The following is a 23,420-nucleotide window of genomic DNA, read 5'->3' on the forward strand; positions in this document are numbered from 1 at the left end:
TACTGATTTTGATGAAGGAGAAAGGTCCCCATGATTTCCTCTGGAGGACATCTCATTTGGAGACCTTCTCGAGATCCCTAAGAAGAGATGTGGTTGGTCCTCCAGCAGTCCTTCAGTGGAGGAGTCAGTATTTCTGGAAGCTTTTGGAGCTGGCCCGTCTACCTCCTGGGTTACTCCACTCACTGATGAGCTCATTGATTTGTTCTCTAGGCAGGCATGGAAGGAACTTGACTCAGTTGAGACAATCCCTAAGAGGCCAGATCAGATTCTGACTCCACCTTTCGGGAAGGAATTCTGGAGTAAGGGGGTGCCAGTGGATGCCATGGTCATGGCGGCAACCACCAAGAGGGAACTTGCTGAACAAAGTTTATCTGTTCATCCCCATAACAGGGAGTCTAGGGCAATGGACAGATTTGGGAAGCATGTTTATGCATCAATGACCTGTGCTGTTTGGTCACTGAACTATTTGGCACATTTTACAAGGTTACAAAGGAACTTGATCAAGGAACTTTCAAAATCCCCTTTTGGGGTCACTACTGCTGAGGCTCAATTGTCTGTGGCCTCTTAGTTGGCTATCCTTCAATCCATTTCAAATTCATCCATGAGGCTTGTCTCGCATGCAGCAAAAGGGGCATCAAGGACAGCAGGTTCAGGCGTATCCATTAGGAGAACTGCCTGGATGAGCTTATGTGATTTTTGTGGAGCCTTTCAAGTCTTCCTCCATCAGTGCACTCTTTGATGACAGTTCATTGTTTGGCCCAAAAGTGAAGGACAAATTCTTCAGGTGGGAGAAGGATGGAAAGACCCTTTCTGCAGTCAGCATATGTTTTTCAACCCCTGAAAGATCTTTTTCTGGAGATCAATGAGGGGGTTGGAAAATGTGGTTCAGAAAGTGCCAGGGTGCTTTTCAGGACACATGTTGGTGTAGTTCCCCTAGGAGCAAAGGGTGGAACTCTAATGGATGATGACACCCCCGTAACAGAGGAGGCCCGCTGAACCAGAAGTCCAGAAATTCTTTCTCTGATAGACTTTACCAGCGTTCCTAAAAGGAGGCCCGATTGTCCACCTTTAGAGGCAATCAGGTGTTGACTATCCTTGAACCAGAGAGCCTGGCTAGAGAGAAGAGATATTTGGGTGCAGAGGATTATTTCCAGATGTTATATAATTCCCTTTTACCTTCCACCCCAACTGTATGCAAAATTCCTGATGTTCCACCCTGTCAGAGGAAAGCAGCTGCACTATAATTACAAAAGCTGCTAGAAAAAGAGTCATCCAAGAGGTTCCCACCAGATAAGTTAGAATCGGGAACTTACTCAAGATTCTTTTTAGTGCCAAAGAAAACAGTGGACTGGAGAACAATTTTGGATCTCCGCACTTTGAACAATTAATTTTGACAGACAAAGTTTCAGATGGTCACGGTTCAGTCTGTCTTAACCTTCCTAGGCAAGGACAACTGGATGTGCTCAACAGACCTTCAGTATAAGTACTGTCACATAAAGATGAGCAGACAGTCCATAAGGTATTTATGCTTTCGGCTGGGAGCCAGTCACTATCAGTTCAGAGCACTGCCTTTTGGCCTCACCACAGTCCCCAGAGTGTTTACCAAAATGCATGGCAGTGGTAGTAGCTCACCTGGCACTGCAAGGATTCCGATTATTTCCATATCTAGATGGCTGGCTCATTACTGCCCTGACCAGGCATTTACTAAAAACAGCAAACGATCACATTCTTCAGATTGTTTTTTAGCTGTGGATAATCATAAATTATGAGAAGTCTCAAGTTACAACCAAGTCAAACTTTAGACTTCAAAGGGGCAGTCTTCAACATGATATCAGTGATAGCTTTTCTTCCTCTTTCAAGATTCCAGGTCAGGAAAATAATTTACAGTACCAACATTTCAGCCCGATTGATCCTTGAGGCCTTGGGGTCAATGCCAGCTGCCATAATCTTAGTTCCTCTAGCAAGATTTCATGTCAGCACAAGTAAGAAACTTAGGCATATGAGAGATACCCCTGGTGGTGGATTTAGTCATATGAGGTTTTACAAGGCTATCTTTTCATTCTTCCTCAGCCCAAGGCCATAGTGACCATGGATGCTTCCCAAATTGGGGGGCACTTCCTGGGGAAAACAGTCCAAGGCAATTGTTCCTCGAGGAGGCCAGTTTGCATATCAGTGTCCTAGATATGTGAACAGTGCTTTTAGAATTGCAAGCCATCCAGGATGCCCTCCCTTTAGGGACAGTTGTGATTCAAACAGACAATATGTCATTAGTTTAGTACATCAACAAAGAAAGAGGAAGCAGGTCATACCCCTTGTGTCAAGAAGCACTGAGAATTTGGCAAAGGGTGATCTCATTCAACCTCTTTCTTATAGCAACGCACATTCCAGGGAAGTCCGGTGTGACAGCAGACAAATTGAGCAATTCCATTCTTTTACCTCACGAGTGGTCTCTCAACATGATAGTGACACAAATGATTTTCTGTCACTGGGGTCAGCTTTACTGAGATCTTTTTGTTTCTCCTCTAAACAACAAATGCAGCAGCTACTTTTCCCTAACACCCTCTCCTGGGGAATCACTGAGGGATGCCTTACTTCATGATTGGCTCCCTGGTCTACTTTATGCTTACCCACCAATTCCCCTAATTCCAAAATTCCTGCAGAAAGCTGCAAGCTTGAAGAGCAAAATCATCCTCATTGCACCTTACTGGCTGCAATAGATTTGGCTCCCCTTCCTATGGCCTCATCTGCTTTACCAACCTTGAATTCTAGACCTGACTCCAGACTTCTGTCTCACCCAATAGGTATGATTCATCCGGATATCTTAAATCTCAAGCTGACAGCATGGTTTCTCCAATTCCATTAATAGGCAGACAATCAATGCTCTCTTTACCCATTCGTCATATTTTTTTATCTTCCCATAAGCTGAGCATAACAAAAACAGCTTTGAACCTTTCTCAGCTCCTCTACATAGTATACTTGAACTTTTGGCAACGATTTTTAATGAGGGAGTTAGCTTCTTGACAATTTAAGTTCAATTAGCAGCAATCTCTAATTTTCATATTGGATTGAAAGTTCTTCTGTGGCCTGTTTTAAACGTTGTAAAGCATTTTGGAGAGTCATGCTCTTGCTAAGATCTACATATAAAGATCCTACCCCTCCATGGAGTTTGAATTTGGTACTGCAGGCCTTAATTCATTCTCCATTTGAACCAGCAGTTAATGATCTTAAGTTCCTGACCTGCGAAACTATTTTTCTGTTGGCATTACCTCTTCTAGAAGAATTTCAGAACTTCAAAGCAATGTCCTCTAAACCTCCCTACTTGATCTTGTAAGGATAGAGTCACATTATGTACCAATGCTTCTTTTCTAAGGTGGTGTCAGAATCCAATATCAGTCAGTTCATTAATTTGCGGATATTTTGCATTTGTTGGATGTTCACAGACAATTATGTTTTTACTTGTGTAGAACAAAAGAAATTAGAAAGACAGATCAGTTATTTGTGGCCTTTGCGGAGGCTAAATTGGGAAAATCAGTTGCAAGGGTAACCTTAGCCAGTTGACTGAAGAACTGCATATCATTTATGTGCAACAAATTGGGCTGTCCTTACCAAGACCTTTAAGAGCCCATTCAGCTAGGTCCATGCCATCTTCTGAAGTGTTTCACTCTAGGGCTTCCATGGATGACATATGTTCGGCTGCAACTTGGGTCAGTCCTTGTTACCTTTATTACTCATTACGAACTGGATCTGATCTCGAGGGGAAGAGCAACCTTTGGCTCATCTGTGCTCAGGAATATTCTTAGAGTCCACCCAGGAATTTGGGTAGTTGGGGACTCTGTCTCAACAGTTGAGGATAGAATGAAAGTTGACAACATCAGATAAAGAAGTTATGTACTCACCATAACATTTCATCTGTGTTGTCCATTTTCATTCTTCCTCAAGTTCCCACCCACCAATCCTCCATGTTTTTTACTGTTGATTTCTGGATGAATGAGAGTTTTTATAAGGACACCATAGCCATTCATGTTGAGCTCCAGATGTAGCTTCTTCTGTTAAAAATTCTGTAGTGGTATTCCTACTTTATTTCAAACAGGAAACAAGGTCTGAGGTATGTTAGGGGTTAGTGCACTATGGATAAGGGAATAGCTCGAGAGCTTTTTGGTGGCCACAAGCTAAAATAATGGCCGAGTTGGATGCGAGGAATGGGTCCAAACCCAACAGTTGAGGAAGACTACAGATGGAACGTTATGGTGAGTACACAACTTCTTTTTAGTTTCTCCTATTCCAAAGTTTCACAGGAATTACCCTTCCAAATCTGCTTTTGTTCATAAATAGTCTCACCCTCCACCCAGGGGTAAAAAAAGGTTCCAGACATGTGGCTCCTGATAAGACTATTCAGACCCTACTTCCCAGAAACCACCTTTTCAGGATAAGGTAAGGCTTCATTTGACAGTTTGCTTCCCTTGACCAGATTCCATTATCCCTCCATCTTTCTCTGTCCCTTCCAAATTGGTTAAAAATCACAACAGACTCTTGTGTTCTTTCCATTAGCCGCCAAGGGTATTTCATGCTTTGGAAATCCCTTCCTCCCTTTTTGGGCATCCCTCAACCTCCTTGGGAACAACTTCCTCAGTGCTTCATTCATTGTTGATCAAGGGTACCATTGAAACTGTACTCCCTGCTCAGGTAGGGAGGGGCTTTTATTCCAGAATGTTTTTGGTTCCCAGAAAGGAGGGAAGTTGACCAATTATGGACCTTTCTCAGCTCAACTCTTTAAGATTTGTTCCTTTTAGATGTATTTTCAGTTCTCTTCTTTGCCATTTTGCCTTTGTACTTCCCCAAGGGTATTCACCAAATGCCTTGCTCCTGTCATTGCATTTTGCAGGATGAGAGGGGTTCATATCTTTCCTTATCAAGATAATCTGATCATTCAATCTTCCTTCCTTGAGGTTCTACTTCAGGAGCTCCAGTTCACTGATGTTCTTCATGTTTCACTGTTGCAGTCGTTACATTTGGGTAATCTGCTGGCAGGTTGCCCTCAGTCGGCCTGAATATCAAAGTCTTGGGTCCTGCGTTGGTTGCTGTCTCTTCTTCCATGACATCAGGGGTATAAAACATGCAGCCGACGCCATTTTCTTCAGTCTTTCTTGCCGCGCGGTGCCCAAAGCAGAAGCAGTTCGCAAGTGCCAGTCGGCCGACTCCTGAAATTTTCGCATTCGAGTTTCAAAACCGAAGTCTTCAATTAAAACTAAGTACCCCATTGGGGAAACTTTTTCTTGCTCCTTGCCGATGTCAGTAAAAGTTAATAATTGCATTACTTGTGGGAAGCAAATACCTCATAAGGATTTTCATTTGTACTGTATTCCTTGCCTAGGCCCAGATCATAACGTGCCTTGCTGTTGGTTTTGTGCTAGATTTAACCAACACACTATTAAGCGTCGGTGTATCTTTGCTTCAGAATATTTTGGAAACAGATTTAATTACCCTGAAATGTCGTCGGATAGCAGTCCGACTACCGGAGTTCACAAAAAAATGCAAAGAAAAGGACAGAGACAGACCGTCGAGGTCCAAAACAGACAAAGAAGCTTCTCCTAAGCCAGTCGCCGGTACTCAGTGAGGCGCTTTCTCAGCCCGATACCCACTACTTTTGAGTCGCAGGCCTCTACCGAGACCCTTGTGGTGTCCGGTATGCCACGAGATTCTCAGAGTATGGTACCCATGGATGTCTCTTCCCTCGGATGGGTCCAGAGCCGCTGAGCAGGCACTGGCTTCTGAGGGTGTTTTCAGGCCTCAACATTTCTATATAAAACCGACGCCAGCTTCAAAAACAACTTTTAAGGCTGAAAAACTGACGCATGAGCCACGTCCTCAGGCCCCTATGCCTAAAAAACAGATGATCAAAATGGCTGAGGACTTAATTACCTTGATCAGGGGTTCCCAACCCCCTCCTGATAAGAGGTCTAGGCAAGACACTAATTATGAATCTTCAGATCAGGTTTCTATTTCTTCTGATTCCTCTTCTGATCAGGAATTTTCTATACCACCCTATGAGGATTCAGATGCAGAAGAATTCATCCCATCTGCATCTCCACCTGAAGATTATTCTTTTGGAGAAACCTTGCATACTTTAAGGGAACATTTTCATTGGATGAGTCAGGATTTCTCGGAATCAAAAAAGAGGCTTAGGGATTTCCTTCTTTCTCAGCACAGGCCTTTGGCTATACCTCCTGTATTAGACATTGTTTGTTGATGTGTTTTCGGAATCAAGCATGGCTCCTGATTACCTACCTCCGGCTCCTAGTAAGCCAGACAGATATTACAGGGTTCCTGTCTCCCACAAATTTTTATTCAAAAATCCTGCTGCTGACCCTGAAACTATCTCACAGGGTCCCAAAGGTGTAAAGGCCTCTACAGCCAAGAATCCTACCCCCTTTGATAGAGATTCCAGGGTGCTGGATAGATGGGGAAAGAAGGTTTATACATCTGCAACCTTGGCAATTAGGGCCTTAAACTGCCAGTTTCATATGCTTAAATATCAACAGCATGTTATGGGATTATTGAAACAGAAAATGATGTTGATTTCTGAATGTGTGGAAAATAAAGAATTACAGGAATTATTGCATGCAGCAGAACAGGTTGGAAAGCATACTTTGCAATGTGGTTTTGATTCCTTGGAGGCCTCTTGCAGGGCCGCAGTTACCGGATCTTTAATTAGAAGGCATGCCTGGCTCAAGGAGCAAAATCTGCCTGATCATGTTAAAGCTAAATTGTTGGATGCACCTTTACAGCATGATACTCTGTGTGGTAATAAGGCAGAAGAGGTTTTAAAGAAAATGGAAGACAAAGCTAAATCTATGCAAACTGTAAAAGATTTCTTACAAGTGCAGCCACCCAGATTCAGTAGACACTGGCCTACAAAAAATTGGTCCTTTCCTGTGTCCAACAGAGCCTCACAAGGCAAATCCAGGCGCTCAAAAGGCTCTAGATACCAATCACAGGGTTCTTACAGGTCAAAGCAATGGGATGCCTCTACCTCCAAATCTGGAGGAAACAAAGCACAACCCTACATTAAGCAGTCTCAATGACTTCCCTTTGCCATCACCAAGCACTTATCTTTTGACAGCCGCCTTGGGGGGAAAATTAGCACTTCATGCTCAAAATTGGCAGTTAATAACCCAGGACAAGTGGGTATTAAACATAGTATCTCAGGGGTACAGATTTCATTTCCATACCTTGCCAATTCCAAACGGTTGGCCAGATCTGCCACATAATCAGTGGACAGAGGCACAGAAACAAGTTACGTCCCTCATGGATATGGGGGCTATTCATTCAGTACCAGAACAGGAAAAAGGGGAAGGGTTTTATTCAAGACTGTTCCTGGTACCCAGAAAAGACAATGCCTGGTGTCCAATACTGGATTTATTGATTTTGAACACATTCTTGGACATCCCAAAATTCAAAATGCTGACTTTACAACAGCTTCTGCCCATGCTGGGCAAGAACACTTGGTTAGTGACTCTAGACTTAAGAGGCATACCTGCATATCCCAATAAGGGAATCGTGCAGAAGACACCTCTGCTTCAAGGCTGATTTTATGCCTTACCAATTCTCTGCACTGCCCTTTGGCTTATATACTGCGCCCAGGGTCTTTACAAAGTGCATGGCACCAGTAATTGCATTTTGCAGACAAAGAAGCATACAAATCTATCCTTACTTGGACGACTGTCTGATTCAAGCAGAAAACAAGGACATTCTTCTTCAACATCTGGCGTTTGTAAAAAGGCTTCTAACATGCCTAGGGTACACAATAAACAAAAAGAAATCACAACTGGTACCCTCTCAAAAAATTACATTCCTGGGTGCAAGCTTGAATACAACTGCCCAGATGGTTTCTTACACCAGACAAACAAAGGCAACTGACTACTTCAAGCAGATGGCAACAAAAACCCAATTATCTGCAAGACAAATTCTGCAGGCTTTGGGGTTCATGGCATCCTGCATTCTACTAATTCCATATGCAAGACTGCATATGAGGAAACTACAGTGATATCTAAAAAGTTTATGGAGTCAACATTGTCACAGTCTGGAAACAATGATTCCTGTCATTCCCTGCCTACAACAAAAGTTTCTTTGGTGGGCAGAGACATGTCACCAGAACATGGGATGGTCTTTCACTCTACCCCCTGCCACCCAAACCCTCACTACAGACGCATCAGACTATGCTTGGGGAGCTCACCTGGCGGGGAGATGCATTCAGGGTATATGGACCCCAAAACAAATGCATCTGCATATCAACCAGAAGGAGATGTTAGCTGTTCAGAATGCCCTGACAGCCTTCAAGGATTTACTTCATCCAGGACAACTATTGATAAAGACAGGCAACACCACGATGATGTGGTACATAAACAAGCAGGGGGGTACACATTCCTACCCCCTTTGCAGACTAGCCATTGCATTATGGGACACAGCCCTGACTTACCAAGTACATCTTCAAGCTCAATTCCTGCCAGGAAAACAAAATACTCTGGCAGACGATCTAAGCAGAAATCTTATGGACCCTCACGAGTGGAAACTGGACCCACAAGTCTTCAACACGATAACAGAGAAATGGGGGAGTCCAGACATAGATCTATTTTCCTCTCCCCAAAATTATCAACTGGACAAGTTCTGCACAAGGGCTTATCTCAGACAAGCATGGAAAGTGGATGCCCTATCCTTCAGTTGGAAAAACCTATCAGTCTACGCCTTTCCCCCTCTGCCTCTTCTCCCCAAGGTCTTACTAAAGGTCAGACAGAAAAAAACAAAAATGATCCTAATTGCCCCAGACTGGCCACGCCAGCACTGATACCCAATTCTAAGGAATATGTCTCAACTCCCTCCTTGGTACCTGCCTCAAATACCTCATCTACTGTCTCAGCAGAGCAATCAAATTCTGCACAGCCAGCTCCAAACTCTGAACCTGGCAGCATGGCTGATCATGTAATGTGATGAATGTCATTTTGGAAGCCAGAAGGCCTAGTACTAGAAAATCTTATGCTGATAAATGGAAGAGATTCTATGCTTGGAACCAAGCACAAGGAACGGACACAGCAAAGCCAAATATTCCTCAGATTTTACAATACTTGACTGAGATGCTTGACAAGGGCCTTTCTTTTTCATCAATAAAAACCCATGCCTCTGCCATCTCTGCTCATTACAACACAGAGCCTCCCATCTTTTCTCATCCTTTGCTAAAACAGTATCTTAGAGGGGCCAAAAATTTAAGGCCTCCCAGAAGATCACCACCTCCTGCATGGGACCTCAATTTTGGGCTGGAAAAGCTCACCCTGCCTCCTTTTGAACCAGCAGCTACTGCAGATATAAAGTTTTTATCTTGGAAAGCAGCTTTCCTTCTGGCAATCACTTCAGCAAGAAGGGTTTCAGAACTACAGGCCCTCATGGCTGTTGAGCCTTTTATTACATTTCATCCAGACAGGGTGTCCCTCAGGACCAATCCTTCCTTTAAGCCTAAGGTGGTGTCCAGTGTGGCTCTTAACCAAACTATTCACCTGCCAACTTTTTACCCAAATCCGCAGAACAAGGGGGAGCGGATTCTGCATTCCTTGGACGTACACAGACAACTAAGATTCTACTTAAACAGGACCAAATCTCTAAGAAAGACTGAGCAACTACTGGTGGCATTTGCTGCAGAATCAGAGGGGAAAGCTGTTTCAAAGCAGACTATTTCAAAGTGGATAAGCCATTGCATTCGTTTCTGCTACTTGCATCATGATAAACCAGTGCCCAAGGAAATCAGATCACATTCCACCAGGGCTGCATCTACCTCAGCAGCTTTTCTCAGAGGAGTTCCAACCAAAGACTTTCTAGAAGCTGCTACTTGGAGCTCTATTCATACATTTACAAAACATTATCATTTGCCTCTCTTCTCCAAGTCCAGGGCAGGCTTTGCCACTGCAGTTCTGCAGGGCCTTATAGCCACTCCCAATGCTATTTAGCTCCATCCTCCCATCCATAGCTTTGGGATTCTACCCAAATGTAATGACTGCAACAGTGAAACACGAAGAACATAGTACAGTTGTGTACACTTACCATAAATATAGATGTTCGAGTGTATTCACTGTTGCAGTCCGGTTTACCGACCCGCCATCCCCCTTTTTTCTAGAACTTCTTTTTCCTTCACTATATTCTACAGCCTTTGTGGTGTATTTGCTTTTAGATGAAGGTAAAGTTTATGTTACAATTGCATTTATATATATATATATATATATATATATATATATATATGTATATATATGTATATATATATATATATATATATATATGTATATGTATATATATATGTATATATATTTGCTCCCCATTTGGGGGGCACCTGACATCTGGGGCAAGAAAAACTGAAGAAATTGGCATCTGCTGCATGTTTTATACCCCTGACGACCTGACGTCATGGAAGAAGAGACCGCAACCGACGCAGGACCCAAGACTTTGATATTCAGGCCAACTGAGGGCAACCTGCCAGCAGATTACCCAAATGTAATGACTGCAACAGTGAATACACTCGAACATGTACATTTATGGTAAGTGTACACAACTGTACTTTTCTGGGCTTCACCATAAACTTTCAAACATCAGCTCTGACAACTTTTCAGGATCATGTTTTCCTTGGTTGCATAATCCATACCATCTCCATGCTGATATCTCTGCCTGTACCAAGGCCTTGTCTCTTATTACCATTTTCAAGTCTCTTCTTCCTCTGTATTCAGTCATGACTAGTGATTTTCTCAGGGTCCTCAGATTTATGGTTTCCACCATTCCCATGCTTTCTCTTGCCAGGCTGCATCTGAGAAAGCTACAGTGAAACCTCAACTCTGTGTGACTTCAACATTGCCATTCCCTGGACTTCTTCATTCCCTTCCTTCCTTCCTTGTCTTAAGCTTGAGCTTCAGTGGTGGATTCATCAGCTTTCTGTCAACCCAGGGCTTCCTTTCCAAGCTCCAGCCCTGACTCGAGCTCTTTGCAGATGCCTCGTTCAGGGGATGGGAAGCTTCCTTTGGCTCTCTGAAGATTCAGGGTCTCTGACTTGTTCATCAGAGGTCAGACCACATCAGTATAAAGGAGATGTGGGATCTGCTTCTAGCTCTTCAGGCTTTTCATTCCCTCTTTCGTGCTGGGCCCTTCACAGTTTTCACAGATGATAGTACGATGATGTGATATGTCAGCAAGCAAGGGGGTACAAGGTCTTAGCTTCTTTTCAGACTACCTCTTTAGGTCTGGGATTTAGCTGTCCAGTATCAAGTGACTGTTCAGGCGATTTACATTCCCTTGGAGAGTAATTTAGTGGCAAAGTCTTTGACCATGTACAGCACACAATCTCACAAAGGGATGCTTCACAGAGAGGTGTTCCTGGACTTGTCCATCGGTGGAGTATTTCTTAGGTCGATCTTTTTGTCTCTCCTCTGAACAGACAGCTTCCTCTATGTTGTTCCAGAGTACCAAGTCCTCTGGCTTGGAAAGTGGACTCCTTGTATTTTCCTTTGAAGGGGATGTTTGTGTACACCTTTCCTCCCCTTCCTCTGCTTCCATGAGTTTTGTGTAAGATCAGGTAGGACTCCCTTTTGGCCCAGTCAGCATTGGTTCCCTCTTCTTTCTCAGATGGCCAAGTGCAATCACCATGTTACCTCACTGGCTGGAGGTTCTTACACAAGATAAGAGGTCTCTTATCCATCCTCACTTGCCACTATTCAGCTGACACTGTAGGTAATAGTTCAGGCACCTCTTTTCTGAGGACTTGCTTCAGGTCCTGCAGGAGGTCAGGAAGCCCACTACCAGGAAATTATACTTGACCAAATGGAAGAGATTTTCTGTCTGGCGCCTTTGTCACTATCAGGATCCTCTATCTGCAGAGGATCCTCTGATTCTTTATTTGTGTGATCTGCTCCATGCTGAGTTGGCATATTCTTCAGTTAAAGCTCACCTATCAGCATTTTCTGTGCGTCTGCCTTGACTCCTCCTCTGGCCTCTAGATTTGAGGTCAAAAAATGTCTTAAAGGCATCCTTCATATCACGCCTCCCTGAAAGCCTATTCTGCCTGACTGTGACCTCAGTTTTGTTATTGAAAAATTGACTGAGGCTCGCATCTTTACAATATTGTACTTGTAAAACTGTTCTTCTTTTGCCTTTTACTTTGGGCAAGAGGGCATCTGTACTTCAGGCTGTCATGGCTGTTCATCCTTTCTTAGTTTTCCACAGAGACAGGGTGTCTCTTCACACTAATCCTTTATTTATGCACAAGGTGGTCAGTGAATTGTCCCTTAATCAGTCTTTTCATTTGCCTTACTTTTTTCCATTAATGTAGTTTGCCAGTGAGAAGGTTCTTCACACCTTGGATTTGCATAGACAGCTCAGATATTATTTGGTTAAAACTACAGTTATATGGAAATTTTTATATTTAATCATTATAAGTTGGATATTATTTCCAAGGCTAGAGCTGTCTTTGCCAGGGCTGTCCTGCATGGGTATCTAGAGGGCTCTTCAGTGACATCCTCCTCCCAGGTTTCCTCTTGAGCTTTTGTACTCTCCCTTTTGTTAGGAATACTGCAACAGTGACTTGGAAGAGCAGAATACAGTTGTGTAAAATCTTAGCATAAAAATAGATGCCTTTCTCTTCACTGTTGCAGTATTTGCTCCCTCCCTTCCTCCTGCCCTCTCTGCTCTAGCTTGTTCTTCTTGCCCTTCTGGCTGAGGGGGTTCTCCACACTTTTCTCTTTCTAGATGCACACATTCCTCCTTGTTCTTAGGGACATTCTGTTCCTTCTGGGAGTTTTTCAGTTCTGAGTGTGTACGTCTGTATGTCACCTTTATGTCCTGTTCCGTGCACGGAGAGCATATGTGTGGCGTATAGCACATGTAGATTATGAAGGCTTTGATATACAGGCTGGACATTAGATTATCCTTGGCAGGAGATTTCTTCTGTTAGGAATACTGCAACATTGAAGGGAAGGCCATCTTCTGTTATGGTATGATTTTACACAACTGTACTTCCCCTTGTTCCTTTTTGGAGTAGCACTGTACAGGTAAGCATACGTTGTAATTAAGGCACTTGGGATATTGATGAGGACTGTAAGTGAAAGGTGACCCTGCATGTATGGTTTAAGAACACTGGTTTGTCAGATATGCTGAAACAAAGATACTTGATTTGTTAGGCCAACTTCAGAAATTTCTTCCAAAGATCCTTAAGTGTTTATCAGTGCTTTATGACATTTTGATGACTTTTGTATAGGATTAAGTAGACTGAAAGTAGTTATATCAAAATGAAGACTAAACAGCAGTTAATATTTTGTAAATCTTCTCTGAGTGCTGTACTTCCAACGACTGCACATTTTCTGTAGGCCTAGCCCTTTGCTTTGCTTTAGCCCTTTGCTTTGCTTTGTGTCTGTAATACACGGTATAGTGTATTCTCAAACGTTGTGTGTTAGGTTTGTGGACCCAAATGAGTGTTGAATTTCTTCTGGCTTAACAGGTAGTACGGATGACACAACAGCAGGAAAACCCCAAATTCCTCTCTCATTTCAAGAGGAAGTTCATTATTCACAAGGGGAAGAGGAAACAGAAGGAGAATCTCCAGCCAAGTTTATACCATATCCGAACTAATGGCAGTGCACTGTGCACTAGGTAAGTATTTGTTCTTGTTTTTATTTTCCTGGCTACATCAAAAGTTGATTAGTATTAGGGGCCAGTCTGACTTTCAAGGGAAGTTTTCATAGTTGAATTAAAAAGATGCTTTAAATTGATTCATATTGAGCTTCACAAAAGTTTGCCTTCAAGCACCTTCCAAGATTTTGGAATATTCTTTTTATAACCAGAAAAAGGTAATTTTTTTTTACTTTTTTTAAAAACAATGTTGATACATTCATGAGAACTAGAAAATATGAATGTGGGATTGTGACAGACAAGCTGACTGTAAGCCACTAGGTTGTACACTTGAAAGCTGAACCTGTGAATCAATAGGCCTTAAATGGAATGTGTGCCATGCCCTGCATGAATTTCAATTTTTAAAGTGTTTTTTTGCATATTTAGTACCCCTGGTATTAGTGTCATCTGTTGTAGTCATGAGTTGCTCTCTTGATTTATGGATTTTATATTGATACATTACCATGTGTCCCATTGAATCTTCAGCACTCTGGAATCTGTGGTATGGATTTTTGGATCTTTAAACTAGGTATTAGTGATAGTGCAGATATCGCCATCCTCCAGAAGAAAAATTCTGAATAACCTATTTTTGTCATCTTTCTGGTATATAGCAAAGCCACCTTCACCTCTTAATTCTGAGTGCATAACATAAATTTGTCTATGCAGCTGAAACTGCAATATCTTGGAGAATTCCACTTACTCCAAGGTACAATAATTTGCCTTCATGTACCCTTCTGAGCTAAAACTCTGGTATATTCAGCTATTAATGTATGATTCTGAATTAAAACAGCAAATGTAGAAAGCCACTACATTATCTGAAGTGTTTTTCAAAGTGCATCACATTCCACTAGCTTCAAGATTGCCTTAGCTTGGGGTAAGTGAAATTATCAAAGATATTGCAGTTTCAGTATATATTTACTCATAATTGCATTTGTTTGTAGTTATTGGTTTGATTTTTTGAACAGGTACTTTAGTATATCACATACTTCAAATGATTCCCCTTTTTCATCTTGTGTATTTTTCATTTTTTTTCCTGTAGGATTTGAACTAGAATAAAATGACTGTGTGTGGCTTGTTTGCTGTTACAGAAAGGATCAGTCTTTCAGACTGAAAGGAGCTTTGGAGATGAATGACTCTCAGTATGCAACTTCCATAACACTTGCTTGTCAGAACCTCCGATCATCCCAAACGTAAAGGAGAATTGCTAGATATTGGTACCCTTCTCCTAGCAAAGGGATTCTGCTAATATCTCTATTGATCAATCTTTGAAGAAACTTTCTATGAGTTCTTTGAGTCTTTGTCAAGACAGTTAAGAAACACTAGAAATGTAGTGAATAGCACCAAACCTGAGACTTCTTGTGGGGAAGCTGTAATGTTGTTGGAATGTAATAAAGCCCTCACTCCACTGACTAAAAAGATGATCTCGTGTTTGTTCTGGAGTACTCATTGCAACATTCTTTCACACCATTGATCTGGAATGCCTAGAGTGCTCTCTGCAGCATTTTGTCACACCATTGGAACTCCTAGAGTACTTGCTGTAACATTCTGTTACACCTTTGATCTCAAATTCATAGAGTACTCATTGCGACATTTTCAGATCTTGGATCTGAAACTCCTAGAGTACTCACTGCAACATTCTGTTGCACCTTTGATATGGAACCCTTTGAAAAATAATGCAGATCTTGAGAGAAACTGAAGATGGGGACAGAATTGAGAGTATCCCCATAAAAATGTTTTTCCCTAGTTTTTCTTCTAGTCAAGGTATTCCTTATCTAAGTGAGCACGTTTAGTTATTTCAGGACTGGAGGTGCTGAAATGAGAGAATATTTAGATCTCACACTTGTTTCTGCTATGGTTTTGTCACTGTGGTTGCTTGCTGTTAGATATGTCCTGAAGTATTTCTGGAGGACTCCCTAAAAACTGCAGGCTGCAGTTCACTGTGTGATAAAGAACTATTCCTTTTCAAAAAGGAGGGAGGATATGTATATTTGGTGTAGCAGTCAATAAGATCAGTTCATTTTTTTCAACCATTATTCTCCGATTAGTGTTTTGAACCTTACGAGGTTGAGTCTCTTTCTTTATGTTAGGCGGTAAGGCTTTTGTTATCTTTTCCAGTCTGGATGACTTGATAGAGGCTTTCCTGAGTCTGAGCTCTGTGTTTGATGTTGCTGAATTCCATTTGGTACTGAACAGGCACATACATAGTTGTGCAACTGTGGATATCTTGCCTGGATATGTAGTAGGAACTGAAGAATGCCCTTTTCTGTCACCAGTCTGTTTCATGGACTGGTTAAGGATGCAATTTTTATTCACTCAAGGAGAGAAGACAAGTGCTAACCTGATCTGTCAACAGTATAGAGCTGTAAGGTAGTGGTTGCTGTACCCAGGAAGGTTTTTTTTTAATACGTAAAGCAGTTTATTTCTCAGACACCTGTAATTAGCCCATGTCCAGCAGCAGATCCCAGTATTTGCAACTTCAAGGCCCTCTGATGTCCCAGCATCATAGTAAGCTCACTACTCTTCCAGTTAAACAGGAAGGATGCTGTGAGTGTGTGTGTGGGGGGGGAGTTTGGTTGTTGGATATTAACAGTTTATTGATCATATATATGGTCAAAGGTCGTCTTTTGTTCTCTTCTTCTGCAAGTGTGAAGGCTAGTAGTGTTAGATCCCCGAACCAGCCATTTACTGGATCAAGGGATGTCCTACAGTTATTGATCCTTTCCCATGTATATACTGTATGGCTTAGACTACTCTCCAGTATAGGCTTCCTGTAGTAAAGAAAGTGTCCATAACAGACTTGTCAGCAGTCAGTACCAGGACAATAACATTTATGATCCTTTTCAGTCTAGTTTTTGGTCAAGGCATACTACAGAACTGGCCCTTACAAGGGTCTTTAACAATATCCTTTTGATGAGAGATTGGCATTTTTATTTGGTGTTGATCATTCTAGATCTCTGTACAGCATTTGATGCACTTGACCCTGTGAGCCTGTTGCTCCATTTGAGACATTACTGTGGCATCACAGGCATTATCTTTGAGTGGTTCTCCTACCTGTCTGGATTAATTCAGGGAGTCTTGTAAGGGATTATTTCCTCAAACAAAACTGTATATGCATCCAAAAAACAACCAAATGCTAGAAACAGTAAAAAGACTTTATTAGGACATATAAAAGTGTTAGTTTCCAGCATTTAGTTGTTTTTTGGATTAATTCCTCATCTCACCTCTTTGACAGGGTCCAGTCATGCTAGATCCATTGTTCAGCATTTTCACATGCTCCCATTAGGGGACAGCTATTAAAGGAAAAATGTTACATTGTTACACTGGTGACATACACTGTGCCTCTCCTTCTGTCAATAATTTGCCATTTTTAGGCAAATTTATGGAAGACTTGGAATGCTTGCATAACTTAATGGTTAATAATCTGCTTGAGTTTAGCGCATCTTGCATCTCTAATGGAGGTATGTGCCATTGTCTGAAATTCTTCTGCTTCTGTATTGTTCCCTGACATCATCTGTAGTGGTGGCAAACTGGAAATTATGTTGAAATATGGAACTTGGGGGTCATTTTTGATAACTGGCTCATCTTTAAGGACCAGGTGTCTGCTATTGCAAAGTCCTTCTATTTTCACCTGAGCAGTTTGCTATAGTTTAAAAATGAGTGTTTTTCTTTTTCTGTTTTTCATACAAAGCTGAGCTCTGTAGCACTCTGTGACAATTTTAAACTGTAGCATCTAGCAAGCAATTTGCCACAGTTTAAACCAAAGTTTTTTTTGTTATTTTTAATAACTTAAGCACTTTACTCCATGTTCCTTTTACATAAACTGTAACAACTGCTCGTTACAAATGTAGCAAGCAGTTTGCCACAGTTTAAGGAAAGAGAAGAGCTATTTTTTGCTGTCTGCTGAGGAAGGAGGAGTGGGGGTGCAGAAAGAGGATTGAGTTGGCTTCTGCAGTTACTGTAGCATTGACTTTTTTTTCTAAATGTTTCCTGTCCTGTGGAGGGGTGGGTGTGGGAAGGTGACTGGCCTGCTCCTGTATTTCCCACCAGGTAATGGACCGCAGACATTTCTTTTTGCTCCTCAATCATCAGTTATACTAAGGTGTGCCAGACTGGGGAGTGGCTCCAGGCACTGGGTGAGCCAGCTATGCTTCTGGAGCCCAATCCGAGAAAGCAATAAAAGCCAGTGCTCCCTGTGCCAGAGTTGTGCAAAGACTAAACTTCTGCTGTTTCCTTTACTTGGGTCCCTTTAGTAGATTTGAGTTAGCCATCCTCCAGATTGCCCATAGAGTGTGTGCGCGTATGTCTGTGTGCATGTGTGTGTGTGTGTGTGCGTGCCTGTGTGCGAGTGCGTGTGCATGTGTGAGTGCGCCTCTGTGTGGGTGCGCGTGCGTGTGGGTGCGCACGTGTGTGTGTGTGTGTGTGTGTGTGTGTGTGTGTGTGTGTGTGTGTGTGTGTGTGTGTGTGTGTGTGTGTATACATGTGTTCTGCAATTGCCTGGCACTCCATGTAGGATGTGTTTCTATGCTTTATGCCCCACTGAGTGCTGACAGAGATTTCAGCTCTCTTGTAACCTTCATTTGGATTAAGCTGACAGTTGGGGAATAAATGCAATATTTTCTGACCTTTAATTTCATCGTCATCATCTCCCTTTTTTCCCTTTTTCCTACATGGGGTTGGGGTGTTGTCAAGCATCACCCTCTCTCTCTCTCTCTCTCTGTCTGTCTCGATTCAGTGCCACTCTTTTACCTTCTTTCACAGTAATGCGTGACTGTCACAGGTCTTCTTTCATGTAGTTCATCTGTCTGTTTGCTGGACACCATCATTTCCTCTTGCCTTCTTCCTGTTTGTCCCATATCTTCACCAGATTGTCTTCTGCTTTCCTGCACATGTGCCCAAACCACTGCAATCTGATGTTCTTTGTGTTTCACTGTTGCAGTCATTACATTTGGGTAATCTGCTGGCAGGTTGCCCTCGTTCGGCCTGATTAACAAAGTCTTGGGTCCTGCGTCGGTTGCTGTCCCTTCTTCCATGACGTCAGGTCATCAGGGGTATAAAACATGCAGCCGATGCCATTACATTAGTCTTTCTAGCAGCGTGGTGTCCAAAACAGAAGCAGTTCGCAAGTGCCAGTCGGCCGACCCCTGAAATTTTCGTTTTCGAGTTTCAGATCCGAAGTCTTCAACTAAAAAGCTAAGTACCCCGTTGGGGAAACTTTTTCTTGCTCCTTACCGATGTCAGTAAAAGTTAATAATTGCATTACTTGTGGGAAGCAAATACCTCATAAGGATTTTCATTTGTACTGTATTCCTTGCCTAGGCCCTGACCATAACGTACCTTGCTGTCGGTTTTGTGCTTTATTTAATCAACGCACTATCAAACGTCGGTACATTTTTGCTTCTAAATATTTTGGCTCATGCTTTAATTATCCAGAAATGTCGTCTGTTAGCAGTCTGACTACCGGAATACCTACAAAACACAAAGATAAAGACAGAGACAGGCCGTTGAGGTCCAAAACTGCCGACGACACTTCTAAGCCAGTCGCCAGTTCGCCGATACTCAGTGAGGTGCTTTCGCAGCCCCTGATACCCGCTACTTCTGATTCGCAGGCCTCTACTGAGACCCATTCGGAGTCCAGTATGCTGTGAGATGGTTCAGTTATGGAACCCGCGGATGTCTCTACCTTGGATGGGTCCGGAGCTGCTGTGCAGGCATTGGCTTCTGAGGGTGTTTTCAGGCCTACAGATTTGTATATTAAACCGAAGCCATCTTCAAAACTAAGGCCAAAATCTCGACCTATGCCTAAAAAACCGACACCTGGGCCACATGTGCAGGCCCCTTTGCCTAAAAAACAAATGATCAAAATGGCTGAAGATTTAATTACTCTGATCAGGGGTAGCCAAACTCCCCCCCCCTTCTAAGAAGCCTAGGCAAGACATTGATTATGAAACTTCTGAACCAGATTCTATTTCTTCTGACTCTTCTAATGAACAGGAATGGTCTATACCTACTTATGAGGACTCTGATGCAGAAAATTCCATTCCTTCTGCTTCTCCCCCTGAGGATTTTTCTTTTGGGGAAACTTTACATACCTTAAGGGAACATTTCCACTGAGAAAGTCAGGATTTCTCTGAATCTAAAAAGAGACTTGGGGATTTCCTTCTTCTTTCTCAGCATAGGCCTTTGGCTATTCCTCCTGTTCTAGACATTGCTGATGATGTTTTTTTCAGAATCTAGTATGGCTCCTGATTCCCTGCCTCCGGCTCCTTGTAAGCCAGACAGATACTACAGGGTTCCTGACTCCCACAAATTCCTTTTCAAAAATCCTGTTGCAGATCCTGAAACCATTTCTCAGGGTCCCAAGGGCATTAAGGCTTCTACAGCTAAAAATCCTACCCCTTCTGATAGAGATTCCAGGGTGCTGGATAGATGGGGTAAGAAGGTTTACACTTCTGCAACCTTGGCAATCAGGGCTTCAAACTGTCAATTTCATATGCTAAAATATCAACAGCATATCATAGGACTGCTTAAACAGAAAATGATGTTAATTTCTGACTGTGTGGAAAACAAAGATTTACAGGATTTATTGCATTCAGCTGAACAAGTTGGAAAACATACTTTACAATGTGGATTTGATTCTTTGGAGGCCTCTTGCAAGGCTGCTGTAAACTGGGTCTGTGCTAAGAAGGCATGCTTGTCTCAAAGAGCAAAAACTGCCTGATCATGTTAAAGCAAAATTGTTGGATGCTCCTTTACAACACAGGGCTGTCTCTTTGGTAATAAGGCTTTAGAAGTTTTACAAAATATAGAAGATAAAGCTAAATCTATGCAAACTGTAAAAGATTTCTTACAAATGCAACCCCCAAGATGTAGTAGGCACTGGACTACTAAGAACTGGTCCTTTCCAGTTCCTTTGAGAGCCACTCAAGCCAAACCCAGACATTCCAAAGGCTTCAGGTTTCAGTCACAAGAGACTTTCAGAACAAAACAATGGGGTGCCTCCTCTTCCAAATCGGGAAACAGCAAGACAACCCCCTATGGTAAGCAGTCTCAATGACTTCCCTTTACACTTACCAAGCACTTAACTTTCAGCCACCCCTTTGGGGGGAAAACTGGCTCTTCATGCAAGAAACTGGCAACTTATAACCCAGGACAAATGGGTTCCAAATATAGTATCCTAGGGATACAGATTTCATTTCTACACATTGCCAACTCCAAACGGATGGCCAGACCTGCCCCCAAATCAGTGGGCAGAGGCTCAGAAACAAGTACTTTCCCTCCTAAACATGGGGGCAATTCAACTAGTACCAGAAGAGGAAAAGGGACAAGGTTTCTATTCCAGACTTTTCCTGGTACCCAGAAAAGACAAATCATGGCGTCCAATCCTGGACTTATCTACTCTAAATACCTTTCTGGACATTCCAAAGTACAAGATGCTGACTCTTCACCAGTTACTTCCTATGCTAGGCAAAGATGCCTGGTTGGCAACTCTAGATTTAAAAGTGGCTTACCTGCATATCCCAATCAGGGAATCTTGGCAGAAGATACCTCCACTTCAAAGCAGGCTACTTACATTACCAGTTCTCTACACTGCCCTTTGGCTTACCTACTGCGCCCAGGGTCTTTACAAAGTGCCTGGCTCCAGAAATTGCATTTTGCAGGCAAAGAAATATTCAAATATATCTATACCTGGACGATTGTCTAATTCAGGCAGAAAACAAGGACACTCTTCTAAACCATCTGGCGTTTGTAAAAAGGGTTCTAACTTGTCTAGGGTACACTATAAACAAAAAGAAATCACAACTGGTGTCCTCTCAAAAAATTACATTCCTGGGTGCAAGCTTGAGAACAACTGCCCAGGTGGCTTACCTTACACCAGAGAAGCAAATTCATTTGGTGACTTACTTCAAACGGGTGGCCACAAAAACCCTGCTTTCTGCAAAGCAAATAATGCAAACCTTGGGGTTCATGGCCTCCTGCATTCTTCTAATTCCATATGCAAGACTGCATATGAGGAAACTTCAGTGGTACTTAAAAAGCCTATGGAGTCAGCATTGTCACAGCCTGGAAACAATGATTCCTATCATACCTTGCCTGCAACTAGAGTTCCTGTGGTGGGCAGAGGCCTGCCACCAAAACAAGGGACTGCCATTCACACCACCCCCTGCCGCCCAAACCCTAACTACAGATGCAGCAGACTATGCTTGGGGGGGCGCATCTGGCAGGGAAGTGCATTCAGGGCAAATGGAGCCCAAATCAAATGCACCTTCATATCAATCAAAAAGAAATGCTAGCTGTACAGAATGCACTGACAGCCTTCAAGGACTACCTTCATCCAGGACAATTACTGATAAAGACAGACAACACCATGGTTATGTGGTACATAAACAAGCAGGGGGGTACACACTCCTACCCCCTTTGCAGACTAGCCATGGCATTATGGAACACGGCTTTGACGTTTCAAGTACAACTACAAGCTCACTTCCTGCCAGGACAGCTGAATACTCTGGCAGATGAACTAAGCAGAAATCTCATGGACCCACATGAATGGAAAACTGGAACCATGGATTTTCAACATGTTGACATGCAAATGGGGGAGCCCAGACATAGTTCTGGGGTGAGGCATAAAGATCTATCAGTTGGACAAATTTTGCACAAGAATTCATCACAAAAAAGCCTGGAAAATGGATGCTCTATCCTTCAGCTGGAAAAAACCTACCAGTCTATGCCTTTCCCCCTCTGCCTCTGCTCTCCAGAGTTCTACTAAAAGTCAAACAGGACAAACCAAAAATTATTTTGATTGCACCAGACTGGCCTCGCCAGCACTGGTACCCGCTCCTACACAATGCATAACACCTTCGACCGTGGCACCTGCCTCAGACACCTTACTTACTGTCTTAGCAGAACAACCAAATTCTGCACACTCAGCTCCAAACTCTGAATCTTGCAGTGTGGCTAATCACCTAAATTCACCCTTAGCATCCCTCAGCAAACCTGTGATGGATGTCATTTTGAAGGCGAGAAGGACTAATACTAGAAAATCTTATGCTGACAAATGGAAAAGATTCTGTGCCTGGAATCAATCTCAAGGGATAAGCACAGCAGTGCCCAACATTCCTCAGATTTTACAATACTTAACTGAGATGCTTCATAAGGGCCTGTCCTTTTCTTCCATAAAAATCCATGCCTCAGCCATTTCAGCTCATTACAACACAGAACCTCCCCTCTACTTTCATCCTTTGCGAAGGCAGTATCTCAGAGGGGCCAAAAACTTAAGACCACCCAGGAGACCTCCAACCTGGGACCTCAATTTTGTATTGGAAAAGCTCACTCTCCCTCCTTTTGAGCCAGCTACTACTGCAGAATTAAAATTTCTCTCTTGGAAAATGACTTTCCTTTTAGCAGTCACTTCAGCTAGACAGATTTCCGAATTACAGGCTCTTATGGCAGTGGAGCCTTTCATCATTTTTTCATGCGGACAGGGTATCTCTCAGGACCAATCCATCTTTCATACCTAAGGTGGTATCCAGTGTGGCTCTTAATCAGACCATACATTTGCCAACTTTCTTTCCCAATCCACAGAACAAGGGATAGTGGTTTCTGCATTCATTGGATGTACACAGACAACTTAGATTTTACTTAAACTGGACAAAATCTCAAAGAAAATCTGAACAACTGCTGGTGGCATTTGCTGCAGGGGCAGAGGGAAAGGCTATTTCAAAACAAACCATTTCCAA

General features: G+C 42.6%; 1 protein-coding gene across 1 annotated transcript in view; it reads left to right on the top strand.

The window, feature by feature from the left end:
• The window catches only part of FLII (FLII actin remodeling protein), a 945,835-nt gene that overhangs the window by 722,238 nt on the left and 200,177 nt on the right, over window positions 1-23,420 (top strand). Inside the window, exon 24 of the mRNA XM_044089594.1 lies at window positions 13,517-13,668. Coding sequence (XP_043945529.1) covers window positions 13,517-13,668 — 152 coding nt within the window. The remainder of the gene's footprint in view (window positions 1-13,516; window positions 13,669-23,420) is intronic.

This window comes from Protopterus annectens, chromosome 12.part0 (genome assembly GCF_019279795.1).
Source record: "Protopterus annectens isolate FY-2018-M chromosome 12.part0, PAN1.0, whole genome shotgun sequence".
Lineage (NCBI taxonomy): Eukaryota > Metazoa > Chordata > Ceratodontiformes > Protopteridae > Protopterus > Protopterus annectens.